The 14,534-nt window shown below is 32.3% G+C and overlaps 2 protein-coding genes across 3 annotated transcripts; one reads left to right on the forward strand and one right to left on the reverse strand.

The window, feature by feature from the left end:
- The first annotated feature begins 1,591 nt into the window (after positions 1-1,591).
- On the forward strand, positions 1,592-7,677 carry LOC145046880 (protein STRUBBELIG-RECEPTOR FAMILY 8-like). 2 transcript variants are annotated; one of them, XM_078995142.1, is made up of 16 exons: positions 1,592-1,934; positions 2,404-2,536; positions 2,835-2,906; positions 3,156-3,221; positions 3,312-3,383; positions 3,460-3,531; positions 3,787-3,858; positions 3,943-4,008; positions 4,090-4,155; positions 4,271-4,572; positions 4,928-5,151; positions 5,270-5,541; positions 6,259-6,394; positions 6,862-7,004; positions 7,104-7,260; positions 7,373-7,677. In XM_078995142.1, the coding sequence occupies exons 1-16, from the start codon at positions 1,835-1,837 to the stop codon at positions 7,514-7,516; spliced, it is 2,097 nt and encodes a 698-aa protein (XP_078851268.1). In that variant the 5' UTR covers positions 1,592-1,834; the 3' UTR covers positions 7,517-7,677. The 2 variants fall into 2 exon arrangements, with proteins under 2 accessions (XP_078851268.1, XP_078851272.1); XM_078995146.1 differs by having other exon boundaries at positions 2,451-2,536.
- A 157-nt stretch (positions 7,678-7,834) lies between these two features.
- Positions 7,835-10,748, reverse strand: LOC145046889 (Bromo-adjacent homology (BAH) domain-containing protein). The gene is made up of 5 exons (XM_078995160.1): positions 10,494-10,748; positions 9,426-9,768; positions 8,726-8,794; positions 8,329-8,464; positions 7,835-8,047 (listed from the first exon to the last, which is right to left on the reverse strand). Exons 1-5 carry the CDS (start codon positions 10,564-10,566, stop codon positions 8,021-8,023), a joined length of 648 nt encoding a protein of 215 aa, XP_078851286.1. The 5' UTR covers positions 10,567-10,748; the 3' UTR covers positions 7,835-8,020.
- Between the last annotated feature and the right edge of the window lie 3,786 nt (positions 10,749-14,534).

Raw genomic sequence — 14,534 nt, forward strand, 5'->3', positions numbered from 1 at the left:
CGCCCTTGGCTTCGCGAATATCATCAGATACTCGGTTCTTTCCGGCCTCTCCATGGGAATGGAACCCATTGGGGCCAAGCTTTTGGCATCGGAAAACTTACATGTCTCGGCCTCTATTTACAGAAACCCTGTTTTTTAAACGTTCTACTTCATTTCCGTTATCCCTTTTATTAATTAACATGAAATGAATGTTGTTTTTTTGTGGGCAAGATCAAAAAACCGCAACAATGGCACAAGCTTATTTTCTTTACTCCTTTCCCGACCTATTGGCTCAGCCTTTCTTGCACCCATTATGAATTAACATGAAAAGAATCTACGAATTGTCCAATGAACAAATGTGATATCCTCACAAAGGCGGTTTTAAGTAGCAAACGTTTATACATGAAAAATTAGCAAAAATATACAAATACTCATGAGAGGAAGCTACATATTGTTATAAAAATGTCTCGTTCGGTGGAATGTTCATTTATATTTGTTTATTTAATAAATGAATAAACATGAACACAAATCATCATTTGTTTAGTTAAAAGAACGAACATGAACTGCGGTCTCGTACACTTAGATATGTTTTGTGAACGTTCATTTATATTCATTCATATAAGTTCCTCTCATGTTCATGTATGTTTAATTTGGTTTGATTACATTGTTTTATTAAATGTTTATATATGTTCAATCATATTTGTTTATATTTGTTCGGTCATGTTCGTTTAACATGTTTACGAACATAAATGAACGAACATGAACAATATAATTTGTTAAACGAACGAACATAAACAATAAAACTCGTTCGTTTATATGTTCATGTTCATTCATTTGTTCGGCTAACTTAAATGAACGAACATGAACAAACTCTCGTTCGTATTCGTTCGGTTCGTTTATAGCCTTAAGTGACGTAGATGATCATTTTGTGATAAAAGATATGTTGGTAACCCGAGTGCATGTTAAATCTATATGATATTAATGAATAAATTTCCTATGTATGTTCTAGCTCAACTCGACCAAGATTCAAACTTGATCTCAAAGATTAAAAATGTACACTATAAAACAAATTTAAATCGGTTGTTTTAAACTTATAATTTTCTATTAAAATTGTATATGATAATATAAAGTTTAACTTGAAACTCAATCCAAACATATTAATTAAATGTAGCAATTTTGAAAAATTACTTATGAACAGTTCAATATGGATAATGTTTGAATACATAAATAAAAAATTAACTAAGGAATCACATGTACCCGAAATAGTATAAAATATATATTTTTAATGCTCGTGACATTTATAATAATTTTATTATTAAAATAAATTATGACTCTAAGTAATATAGTTTTTATAGTTATATTTATTACACTATTTAAGAGTTTTAACCCAACCCGATCCGACATACACCAATTTACCTATTTTGGTTCGTTGTCCAAGTCGAGCCGACAGCTATATCATATCAAACTCAATTGACTCTCTATTTTATTAATGTCTGATGATGATGATGATTAAAACTTGAATTATGATCCGACCCGTTTACACGTGATAGATACCCGGCTATAAAATCGGATCTAACATTACCTCCAAATATAACAAACAAATCGCAATATTTATTAGTTCCCATATTTGTTCGCCGACACTTCTCCCTCTCTTCATATTAATTCAACTGCCTGCTGCTAACGCTTCCATCTCTTTCTCTCTCACTCTTTTTCGTCATTATTCCAAAATCTCTCTTCCGTTTCTTTCTCACAATGCCATTAATATACCAATGGTCATAAGAATGGCAAAACCTATATCTTTCTCTTCGCTTCAACGGCTCTGTTATTGCATGCTTTGATCAGGACAGTTCAAAAAATGGCTAAAATCAGCTTCCAACGCGTTTTGATGTTGAAGTTCGTTTCGGTGATCTTCATGTTCTTGAGCTGTGTTGAAGCCATTACTGATCCAACTGATGGTATTTGCACTACTAACACTTGTTTCATTTTCATTTTGTTTTTCTTTTTGGTTTTGATCTCGACTGATTTGGTACTTTTGAGTTGTTTTAATTCGAATTGTGGTTAGTCTGGATTGAAATTCTGTTTTTCACAACGAGTTTTGATGCTTCAATTAGGTTTTGATTCGTTCAAACTCGAACTTGAGGGTTTTGGGTAAATAAAATGTGTTTTACAGAGTTTGTGTGTGTTTGTTTGTGATTCATAATTTCATATGGAACCATGGGCCTATGCGGATGTATAGCCATAAGCCATTGATGATTGATTCAATAATGGTTCGTTTTTTCATCAAAACCTGGTATCCAAAGCTAAATCGGATTAAAACCAAGCTTACTACTAACTTCATCACTATTGAAATCTTCTCCATGAAAAAGAGAGTAATTTCTTTCATTTAGAATCTTTTCATGTAAAAAAAAAGTTGTGTGGTTGCAGTTCAAGCACTTGGGGTTTTGTACTCATCTTTAAACAATTCTGCCCAGCTAACTAACTGGAAAAATAATGCTGGTGATCCATGTGGAGAGTCATGGAGAGGGGTTACCTGTCAGGGTACATCTGTTGTTTCCATGTGAGTTAATTTTTTCCATAATAGAGTTATTTTGCAAGGCTCAGATGCAAGAAATAGCAATGTACTTTCATTTATGTTTTTTTTAAATCATAGCATGCTACTTTCCTTTCTTTCCATCACATCATTAAAACTTAAATTTTAAAAAATATATATTTTTCAAAGTAAAATGTCCTAATAAGAAAAAAGAAATTAGAAAGTACAATGTTGCAATAGAAAGAAATGAAATAAATGGAAGTGCATTGCTATTTCTTTAACACTCATTCAACTAATAAGATTCATCATTGTTGCCTTGACACAGTGAACTTCCTGGATTAGGACTTGATGGTACATTGGGATACTTGTTATCAGGCTTCATGTCACTAAAAACATTGTGAGAACACATCTTTAAACTCACCATACTTGCCAATCTTTCTAGGGCTATATTCTATGATACAGATGAGGAGGGCATTCTTGTCTTTTACACAGACAATAGATCGAGAGTCCAGCCTTGTCCCAACTTTTTTGATGGGATAAACACAGTACAGTCTGTTCTGTCATGTCATGTCATGTCTTGTCCTGTGTAACAAAAAGAGCCTATATGTTTCCTAATTTAAGTTTCATTTTGGGTGTTTTTTTGAAGGGATTTAAGTGGGAACAACATTCATGACACACTTCCATATCAATTACCACCAAATCTTACCAGCCTGTAATATTTAATCATTTCTCGGATCATTTTTTTATTTTCAATATTTACCAGTTTTTATTAAAAATATTCATTAAGTTTATGCCAATACAGGAATTTTGCAAACAACAATATAAGTGGAAGTCTTCCTTATTCCATTGCTGTGATGTTTAATCTGAATTACATGTGAGCACCATAACACACATATACATGATCTAATGTTATTTTCCACAATGTTTAATCCAATTAATCTTGGTTTCAGGAATCTTAGTAGCAATATGATCTCTCAGAATATTGGTGATATTTTTTATAATCTCACTAGCCTTGCAACTTTGTAAGTTCAAACTGCAATACTTACAAACAGACTACATTTTATATATGCATCTATATTTATGTGCTAAATGCAAGAAATAGAAACATACTTTCATTTATTTATGTCTTATAGCATCTTACTTTGATATCTTTGTATTACACGATTTTCATTTCACTTTTTTTCTTATTAAGGCCTTATACTTTGAAAAATGAAAAATCTACCCAATTATACACTATTCTTTATGACTAGATCTGATACATTTACATGTAAATGCAGGGATCTTTCACATAACAACTTCACTGGAGATCTACCGAATTCCATCAGTTCATTGTCAAACATTTCTACACTGTGAGGCTATATTTCTCACTACCCATTGCTTAATTATTGGGTTAATATGTCCAGAATTCTAATGATACTTTTAAAAAATTTCAGTCATGCACAGAACAATCAATTAACTGGTTCTTTAAGTTCCCTTTCTAGTCTACCTTTGAAAAATATGTAAGTTTCACAAACTCTCATATTGTTTTGTTGTGTTCTTAATTTGTTCCAATTATCTTTTATATGTTTTCTCCTTAACAGAAATATAGCAAACAACAATTTCACTGGATGGATACCAAAGGAGCTTCTCTCCATACCTTCTTTCAAGTAAGCTATTAAACTTCATACGTGTAATAACTTGTCCCTTTACCCTCCTTTTTTTTTTTTTTTTTTTTTTTTTTTTTGTTATTATGAGATTTATGCTTTTGTTGAAATGAAACAGATATGATGGAAATTCATTTGATAATGCTCCCACTCCTCTTCCACCTCCATCCACCCCACCTTCACCCCTTATAATCAATAACAATAGAAGCCATTCTCTTCCAAGTGTGCCTACAGGCTCTAATGGTCAATTATCAAGAACTAGTAATCAGAAAAAGCTGAGGATTGGAGCTATTTTAGGCATAAGTTTGTGTTCTGCACTCTTGCTCTTTTTAGGGCTTCTTTTACTCCTCTTCTGCCTTCGAAAAGGGGTAAAAACGGAAAAGGGTCATAAAACTTCTTCAGAAAGCCATCCACTCAGTGGTGAGAAATATTCTTACCATCTTCTTTAAGCCTTGTTTTTTACGCATGACATGATAGAACTACAACATGTGTCAATGCCACAAAAATTGCAATTTTTTGTCCTACCCAAAAAGGTGGGAGAGAAACTCGATATGGATCTCTCTCGTTTGTGGAAAAGACATAAATACCCTCCTCATCCTCATCATTGAAAATAGTGGAAAAGACATAAATATCCTCCTCATCGTCATGATTGAAAATAGTTGTAGAAACTAGAAAGCCTGTCCAGACCTGCAAAAAGACATGAATACCCTCCTCCGAAAGAGGAATATCTGAAAAACATTTCATGGAGTAAAACGCGTTCACTGTTTATTTGCAGTTAATACAGAAATGCAAGAGCAGTGGGTAAAACCAACAGAAGAAAACATGTTTGAGATACAAAATTATGGGTCTACAACTACAAAGAGTGTTGAGTCTCCTATAACATCAATCTCATACACAGTTTCAGCTTTACAAACAGCAACCAACAGTTTCAGTCAAGAAAACATAATTGGTGAAGGCTCTTTGGGTCGTGTTTACAAAGCAGAGTTCCCCAGAGGGAAGGTATATTTATTTATTTATTCTGGTGTTCCAGATCTTTCTTGAGCTTCTTTTTTTATGTCTATAATAACATAATTCTTTTTTTTTTTTTTTTTTGTTGGTAAATTTAATTGTCTCATAGATGATGGTGATCAAGAAGATAGATAATTCAGCATTATCACTACAAGATGAAGATAATTTTGTAGCAAATGTTTCAAATATGTCACGACTAAGGCATCCAAACATAGTTCTGTTAGAAGGATATTGTGTAGAGCATGGGCAACGCCTTTTGGTTTATGAATACATTGCAAATGGGAGTTTGCATGATTTGTTGCATTTTTGTGATGAGCACAACAAATCCCTCACATGGAATGCACGTGTTAAAGTAGCACTCGGCACAGCTCGAGCCCTAGAGTATGTCCCTAACGAGTAAATGACAATTTCGTCCCTGTGTGTTATGGTCATTTCTGTTGGATTTGGTCCAAAAAGGAATTCGATTTGGGTCCCTATGAAAGAGACACAGTTATATTAACAGTTGGGATGTTAATTTAGACAGATGAGGGACCAATAAGGTTAAAAAAATAATACCTTAGGGACTAAATGTGAACAAAATTCTTTTTTGGACCAAATAAAAAAAGACAGTAAATTAAATTTTTCGACATTTTTTTATTTGGTCTAGCCTTTTCGGAAAGAGATAAGGGTATAATGGCCATTTTGATAAGATTAATAGTTGGATTGTTAATTACAACATGGGGACCAAAAACGCTAAGAAATAGTATGATAAGGACCAAAAAAACAAATCTAAAAAATGACTTATTTTCTGTCCCTGTGTTACAAACATTTTTTTGGATTTTGTGTAAAAAATGAATCTTTTTCCCTTTTTGGTCCCTATGAAAAAGGCAATGGTGTAATGGTCATTTTCATGAATTTAACCATTGGGATGTTAATTTAGACGGCTCAAGGACCAAAAAGGTTAAGAAATGGCACCATAGGGACCAAAAAAGCAAAACATATTTATTTTTGGACCAAATCCAAAAAATGACTATAAAGTTAGGAACAAAAATGTAATTTTGTCTAAAAAATTAAAGATATCTCTATTCCCACCTTCTAAATGGTTGGTATGTCTGATAGGTATTTGCATGAAGTTTGCATGCCATGTGTTGTACATAAAAACTTCAAGTCATCAAACATTTTACTCGATGAAGAGCTCAACCCTCATTTATCAGACTGTGGTTTAGCAGCTCTTACACCAAACACACAGCGGGAGGTAAATTGGTGGACCCCACACCACACGTTTCTGTTTTCTACTTTTAGTTATAAAAGAAGGGTTAATGTCATAAAATACCAAACTAACTATGCCACTCACTTTCTAATTCTGTCACAATCAAGTCACTCGGCCAAACTTTGACCGCTTAGATGCTGACATGGCGTCCCAATCTGCATAGTGACCGTTCAAAGGAGTCAAAAAGTTGGCTGATTGGGACAAAGTTAGAAAGTTCAAGGGTTTAGTTTGTGCAATTAAAATTTGGTCATTTCTTAAGATATTACAAAAATAAATATTTAGTTAACAAATTACATATAGCAATCAATGTATTTTCATTTTAATTTGAAATTATTGGTTTTAAAAAGTAGCAAGTTATAATTACTAATTAGACAGTGTTTTCAAAGTATAATGTCCTAATAAGAAGAAAAAATTGAAAGTAGAATATCCTAATAAAAAACACTTTTGTACAGACATCAACAACACAGACGGTGGATTCATTTGGTTATAGTGCCCCTGAATTTGCATTGTCGGGTATTTATACTACAAAAAGTGATGTTTATAGTTTTGGAGTCGTAATGTTGGAGCTTCTGACTGGTCGAAAGCCACTCGACAGGTGGTAAACAAACTCTCAACCAATTAAAAAAATACTCTCAGCCATTTTTTAAATTGCAATATATATATATATATATATTTTTTTTAAATAAATGTGTAGCTCGAGAGTGAGATCTGAGCAATCACTTGTGAGATGGGCGACCCCTCAACTTCATGATATAGACTTATTGGCTAAAATGGTTGATCCTTCACTCAATGGCATGTATCCTGCCAAGTCTTTGTCTAGGTTTGCTGACGTCATTGCCCTTTGTGTTCAGGTAAACTTCTTCAAATCAAATCATTCTACACACACGTGTTACATTTTTTTAAAAATGCTAATGTTGTGATTTGAAAACATAAAAGTGAAATTGCTATTTTTTTGGTGTATAGCCCGAACCAGAGTTTCGGCCTCCCATGTCTGAAGTTGTGCAAGCATTAGTTCGTTTGATGCAAAGGGCAAGCATGGCCAACAAACGATCTAATGGGGACTCAGGATTCATATACAAAACCCCTGATCACGACGTGTTATATTAACATATAAACCTCATTTCTAAATGTGATGTCTATAATATTTGTATAGATACAATTCATATACATCAAAAGCTAGTTGCTTCAAGTACAACGGGGTACAAATTTTGTAACACATAGTACAACCACTTTATATATATATATAGTCATGATGGTTTATTATCGTGTCATTGTTTGCGTTTGTTATGTGCTGGGTTTTAGTTATATAACTTTTTACAAAACTGTCCTTGCTTATTGTTTTCCTACCATTTCTCCAAGTGTGTCTGTGATTTTTAAATATGATTTATCAAAACAACATTTCATGTAGAAAAAAAAACACACACATGCCTAGAAAACAACCAAATTTGAAAGGAGAAATCCGGAAATACAATTTAAAGTTCAACCTACAATTTTCTCATCACTAACTGTTTTCCAACCAAAAGACTCTTGAGTTAGTTTTTGTTTTCTGCACTGTACAACACACATAACACATGGTACAACCCTCTCTCTTCAACCACACCAACTGAGAAATCACCTCTTTTGTCGCTTGTGTTCACCCTGTAAAATTAAAAATCCAAGAAAACCAAATCAGACGCATGAAAATTAATCATCACCCAAACCATGCTTTTTGAATAAATGGTGTTTAAAAAAATATTTCAGAAATAGCAACGTACTTTACATTATAGCATTGTACTTTTTCAATTGCTTTTTTCTAATATTGTAAAAAAAATCTACCAAACTACAGCAATGAATAAAGAACATTGGTATTTTCTGAATTAAGTAATAAAAGAAACAATATTTAAATGGATTAAATATTTTTGAGGGGAGAGTGGTTTGACCTTGCCATTGACCAGAGATGATGAAGAATTTCTATTTGGAGGTCTCTTAACATCTTCAGATGAGCAATCAGAACATGTAAAGCTATCTAATTGCTTTGCCTGCTCAGTAGTCATATTCAAACAAGTTGGATGATACCTACAATTTCAAACATAATAACACACAATAAAATGGTATAATAGTTACTTTAATTACTACTCAAAATAGTTGATGTTAATGCTTCAAATACTTGTTTCCATCAAAGAAATGAAAGAATATATATATATATATATATATATATATATATATATATATATATATATATATATATATATATATATATTGTAACAAGAATATGGAAGAAACAGAAGACAAAGCAATTGTGAAGTCGTGATTTTTGGTTGTATATGACATACATACCAGTCTTTGCAAGCTTCACATTGCACCATTAAGTCATCAGGATTATATGGCATTTCACATTTGCAATACCTTCAAAACAAAATCATAAAATAGTAATTTGAAGCTTCAAATTGGAAAAATGATTTAATCAATTAAAAAAAAAAAAAGGTGAGGCTCCATGCATTTGCTACACGGGACAAGATTGAATGAGCTGGATTGGACTGGACAAGCTTTCTAGGGCTAATTTTGATAATGAAGGTGGGGAGGGTATGTACGTCTTTTGCACAGATGAGATATCAAATAAAAAATTGCAATTTTTGGAACTCATTTTTTGTCATAGTGAAGTCTCATCTATCAACTTTGGAATAACTTAAGGTTTTTCTGTGTTTTTCCCGAATAACATGGAAAATTGTTTTTCTTAAATGGTCAAAAAGTATAATGGTGTAATCACTACCATAAATTGTTACATGACAAATTCCATAAAATGATAAAAGTAATATGCTCTTCGTGTATTGTCCCCTTAAAAGCTTGAAATACATTTTCCATGACTTTTTTTTTTTTTTTTTTTTTTTTCTATTAATAACTTTCTAAGGCTATTTTCAATGATGTAGATGAGGAGGGCATTTTCGTCTTTGGGATGGACAAAAAAATACCTAAATGGCATCAGTCTCGGTTCCAGTCCAATACACATCAAACACAGTACAACCTGTTCAAAACTTACACTGCAACACGGTCAGGCGTGAACCCTCCGGTGGCAGCCTTGTACTCAAATCTACAAAAGTAGTCCTCGGGTCCCACATCCTCAAGCTTGGTGTAATTCTTGAAGGAATGGACAATACATTTGTCTTCAATTGTATGAGCACTTTGGATATCAAAGTGGTCGGATAAAAACAACTCTTTTATCCCATGAAATTGTCTTCTCCCTCCCATTGATTCCTCTGGACGATAATACCATCGAACTTTAACCTTCACGTTTCCTTTGACATCCGCTTCTATGTTCTCCACACGAGCTACATACGGGTTCTTCTCATTCTCAGAAGATCTCATCAACACAGAATCTCCAGCTTTATCATCAAAAAACAATAAACTAGAATCACAACCCTTTACATAAAGCTTTGTTTTCAACTAGGGCATAAAATATTACCCTAGAAACTCATAAAACAAACAAGTGTTTCTATTCAGTTCCAGCTCAAGTACCCTAAGCTTGCAACTCTAGTCACAAATTCGTCGATATGTATGGTTTAATATAGCTACAATGTGTGTGTATATGCATAAATGATCTACTTCAGCTTCTAAAGAGCTGTAACTGAATTTTACACACTCAAAGTCTCAAACCAAAAGAAAAGAAAAAGACCATACTGTAATCTAATCATTTGAAGTTGTTGTTGGTGTCCTACACCAGCTAGATGTGGGGTCACATGTGCGCTCTTTTGGAAAGAAAAACTCAAACAACAAATCTGGCTCTTTTCAAGACTCTTTTGAGGAGAAAAAAAAATAATCAAAACCACGCATATCTGGTAATTCCAGTGCCCTACTTACATTACCCTAGCAACTAGGGATGGGAACATGCAAGCCACACACAAATTTTACATTATAAAGTCTCACATAAACAAAGGGTATTCAAATCAACTACTACACTAGGGTTTGAAAGTACATCGGTATGTCATGATTCAATTAGTCTCAAACATTTGTTCCTAAAACAAAATCTGAAGGACAATTTCAAAATCTGAAAAGGAAATCTATTTCAGCAAGTAAATGCTTTCGCGCGTTGTATGTTTGTATGTATTACCTCGGACTACTTTATTGGTGCCTCTGATGGTGTAGAATTCCAAGTCTCTCTTGCCTGGTCGAGTTTTCGCCATTGCTAACAATAAATCTGAGATCTTTGAACTGGAAAAGATTCCGGTTGCGATGTTTATGCTTCTAATGACGGATTTTAAGCGTTATATCAACGGTGGAATCGAAAATGTAACGTCATTTTTGTGTGTATTTTCGAGATTCTTCGAGGGCTCAAACAAAGTTTCTGCCGATAGGTGTATGAAAATGCAATTTGTTATTTATAGCCCGACCTAATTTTCATGTATTAATACATGATACATATACCAAAATACAAGTCTTTATCGACTAAATTTATGCAACTAAGGGTTAAGGGTGTTTGGCTTGTTTTAAAAGTTTTTTTTTTTTTTTTTTTTTTTTTTTTTTTGTTGGAAAAGATATGAGTTAAAAAATGTTTGGTAGAAACATTTTAAAAATTATTTTTGGATTTTAGAAAAGTTAAGAAAAGTTAAGAAAATCTGATTTTTTATAACTTTTATAAAAAGAATTTTTGCCTAAAAAACAAGTCAAAAACCCCCTAAATATATGTTTTATTATTTCAAATAATCATTTTTAATTTATTCGTATTTTTTATGGATGTATTTAACAAATTAGTTGTGAAATTCATATATTATATAGATTAATTTAAAAAAAATTAAATATAAATGTCTAAATATTTGAAAACTTTAAATTTATAAGAAAATAAGAAAAATAATAAATTATTATAATGAAAATGTTTTTGTCTTTTGAATTTAAACAAATAATTTAAATAAATAAAAGAAACTAATGAACTTTAATTTTAAAATTTTTAAATTAAAAGATAAATTCATTAATAAATTGATATCTATTTATTACTACATTTATTACAATTATTATATTAAAATATTATATAAAATTTCATAAAATAACATGTGGAAAAATAATTAATTCAAAATAACTACAAAATGACATTTGGAAAATTAAATAAAAGTGTAACAAGTGGGAAAAAAAAATCTTCATTTATTAGAGAGGATTCTATGTTTTACCAAATTATTAATTATTTTCATTTTCATTAAAACAGAAAAGTTTTATATAGATAGTAAACGGGCAACAAACTAGGGGTTGTAACATCCCGACTCTCAGGCATAATATTTAATTCATTTATATTCATTTTGTCAGGGCAACTCCACGAGTTAGAGGCCCCAACTCGTCGAGTAGAGATTTAAAATGGCCGCGTGATTTTTAAAGTCTACTCGACGAGTTGGAAGACCCAACTCGATGAGTAGGAGTTGAGTGTGAAAACTCTAATCGAGCTATATTCATCTGTGAAAGAGGGAGGGAGCGAGGGGGAGAGAGAGAGAGAGAGAGAGAGAGAGAGAGAGAGACTAAGATTGTATGTTCTAGTGCATTTTTTGGAAGGAAACTGAGGAACAAAAGGCTTGGAACGAGAAAGAGCCCTTGGATTTAGTGTTCTTTCAGTGCTAGCTGCTACTTAGAGGTAAAAAGCTATCACATTGATCATTTTCTTGGTTAGATATCTTCATTAGGGAGTAAATGGTCATTTCCATTTTCTCCTTGAGTCCCCAAGTTGTTTGAGCATGCCATGAAGTTGAGACTTCAGATCTGGATAATATGAGGTCTCTCGGGCCTAAAGATTCGAGCTTTATCAAGCTATTGGCCAACTTTCATGCATAAAACCCTTGAAGAGCTTTGTTTTGGCATAATGAGCCTTAGATGTTGTAACACTCTTAGTTAGATATTAATTTTAAACCCTCAAAATGGAACTAATTAGCTAATGGTTTCCTTTGGTCAACATAGATCAATGTGAAGAAGTTCCAATGGATCTACTATTTTTGAATCTATCACAATCGGATGACCTTTTCGATGTTGTTTTCCTTGTTCGCAAGCTGCACACAAAGAATCATTATCAAATTTTAGTATTGGTAACCCTCGAACTAAATCTTCAGTTACAAGTTTATTTATATTTCGAAAGTTCAAATGTGACAATCTTCTATGCCAAAGCCAGCTGAGATCATTAGATGCTTTTGATAGTAAACACACAGCTGGTTTTCCCACAATCGGTTTGATGTCCAGTGTAAACATATCACCATATCTTTTGGATTTGAGGAGTATTTCATTTGTCTTTGCATTTGAAATGATACTTCCTTCTTCATTAAATACAACTTGATTTCCAGTACCCACAACAAGTTGTGATACACTTATCAAATTATGTTGAAGTCCTTCAACACAGGCAACTCTGTTTACTGTGAAGTTTCCATTTGTGACTTTCCCATACCCTTTCACTTGACACTTGTGATTATTTCCAAATTTGACTACTCCAGCATTTTCCAAGCTTCTGTAATCTCGCAAATTTTCCTTTCTTCCAGTCATATGACGAGAGCAACCACTATCAATATACCATTTCATATCATATTGCTCGTCACATATTACCTGCATTTAATGGAAAAATTTAGGAACCCAAGACTTATTGGGTCCATCATTAGTAGAATTAAACAAATTTTTGGAATTTAAAAACCATGTTTTCACTTTGTTTGTAACAGAATCCATTATATCAACATCATCAGTTCTAGATATTGAGATATAGTCATTCAATAATTTTGAGATGATGCACTAGCAATTGAAGAATTATTTGCGAATTATGAGATGATGCACTAGCAATTGAAGAATTATTTGTGAACTTATCAAGTGCACTTTTGATTTGTTCTTCTGAAAACTTCCCACTTTGATATTTCTTTCCTTTCCTTTCAAACCAATGATTGATCGTACTTACATCAGATTTTCCTTTTGTGTATGAAACTTTGGTTGGTTTTGATATTGAAGGATTTGGAAAATTTGGTTGTTTTGGTGAAAATTTCACTTTGACTTGAGTTGAGTTCTTCAAACTTGATGAAGTATTCGTGAATTTGCCAACATTTTGAAACTTTTGATTATTTGCAAATTTTTGCGAATTCTCAAATTTTCGATTGTTGTCATATTTGCGAATATATGGAACCTTGTCAACAGACTTTATTTGTTTATGAAAACTTGAATATGTTTGTGTGTTTTTGTTTTGAAATTTTGATGATGTTTTTGAAATTTGTTCTTTTTCGTCTCTTGATTTTTCATTAGACACAACTTGCCAGAATATTGCTTTTCTTGCTTTTCTTTTTGAAACATTATTTTCTGTTGAATAATTTCCAACCATCAATTTGAATTCATGAGAATTTAGTTTCACTTCAACCTTTGAGTTTTCAACTTTTTCAAAAAATTTGTTTGATTTTTCACCATTAACCATCCATTTTTGTAATGATTTTTGTTTTTGAAACACATAAGGATTTTGGGTTAAATTGTTTTCTTCTGTGTTTTGATTTGCGAAAAAACCTTCAGTCGTGGACTTTTGATTATCTTTTTCAATCATTTTATTGAACTCAGTATGAATATTCTCAGCATTTCCAGTAGTGACAAAAACTTGATTTGGAAAAATAGTTTTATCAGTACATACAAAATTTGGATATACCACTGTGTTGGTTTCCAAATAATGTGCGCCTTTGTCATTTAAAATTTTGTCAAATTCTTTTGTATTTTCAAACACTTGATCAATCACAACCCTTTGAGGTGTTTCAGTTGAAACTTTCTTTTCTTCTTTATTTTCATTAGTGTCATCAGATTTCCAGCTTTCAACTTCCACATTATCAAACTTACAATGTTACGAAGTTGAAGGTTTATCAATTTCATCCTCTACTATTGAATCAACAATTATTTCTTTACCTTTGATCTTGGATGTGATATTAATTATTGATAATTGAGAACAATCAACCTCTTCTTCTTCTTCTATCTCACTGATTTCACTCACATTATCAGAATTTTCATCAATATCAGCATAATTGAATTGTGAGGCAAGAGTTGAATTTTCGGTTTTCTTTATGATTTTCACTTGTTCACTCTTTTTCAAACTTTCATTGACAATGTTAACCAACTCATCAGCATTCAGAAATTCATCAATTTTGACAATACCATATGAATATCTATCATCAGG

Source organism: Lactuca saligna, chromosome 1 (assembly GCF_052625555.1).
Source record: "Lactuca saligna cultivar CGN05327 chromosome 1, ASM5262555v1, whole genome shotgun sequence".
Lineage (NCBI taxonomy): Eukaryota > Viridiplantae > Streptophyta > Magnoliopsida > Asterales > Asteraceae > Lactuca > Lactuca saligna.

Excerpts from the sequence above, each read along its gene's own strand:
- LOC145046889 (XM_078995160.1), bottom strand. The coding sequence starts at position 10,566 with ATGGCGAAAACTCGACCAGGCAAGAGAGACTTGGAATTCTACACCATC. Across the intron at positions 9,769-10,493 it reads CACCAATAAAGTAGTCCGAG|CTGGAGATTCTGTGTTGATG; the intron begins GTAATACATACA and ends TTGATGATAAAG. Across the intron at positions 8,465-8,725 it reads TGTGAAGCTTGCAAAGACTG|GTATCATCCAACTTGTTTGA; the intron begins GTATGTATGTCA and ends TTGAAATTGTAG.
- LOC145046880 (XM_078995142.1), top strand. The coding sequence starts at position 1,835 with ATGGCTAAAATCAGCTTCCAACGCGTTTTGATGTTGAAGTTCGTTTCG. Across the intron at positions 2,907-3,155 it reads TTCATGTCACTAAAAACATT|GGATTTAAGTGGGAACAACA; the intron begins GTGAGAACACAT and ends GTTTTTTTGAAG. Across the intron at positions 3,384-3,459 it reads ATGTTTAATCTGAATTACAT|GAATCTTAGTAGCAATATGA; the intron begins GTGAGCACCATA and ends TCTTGGTTTCAG.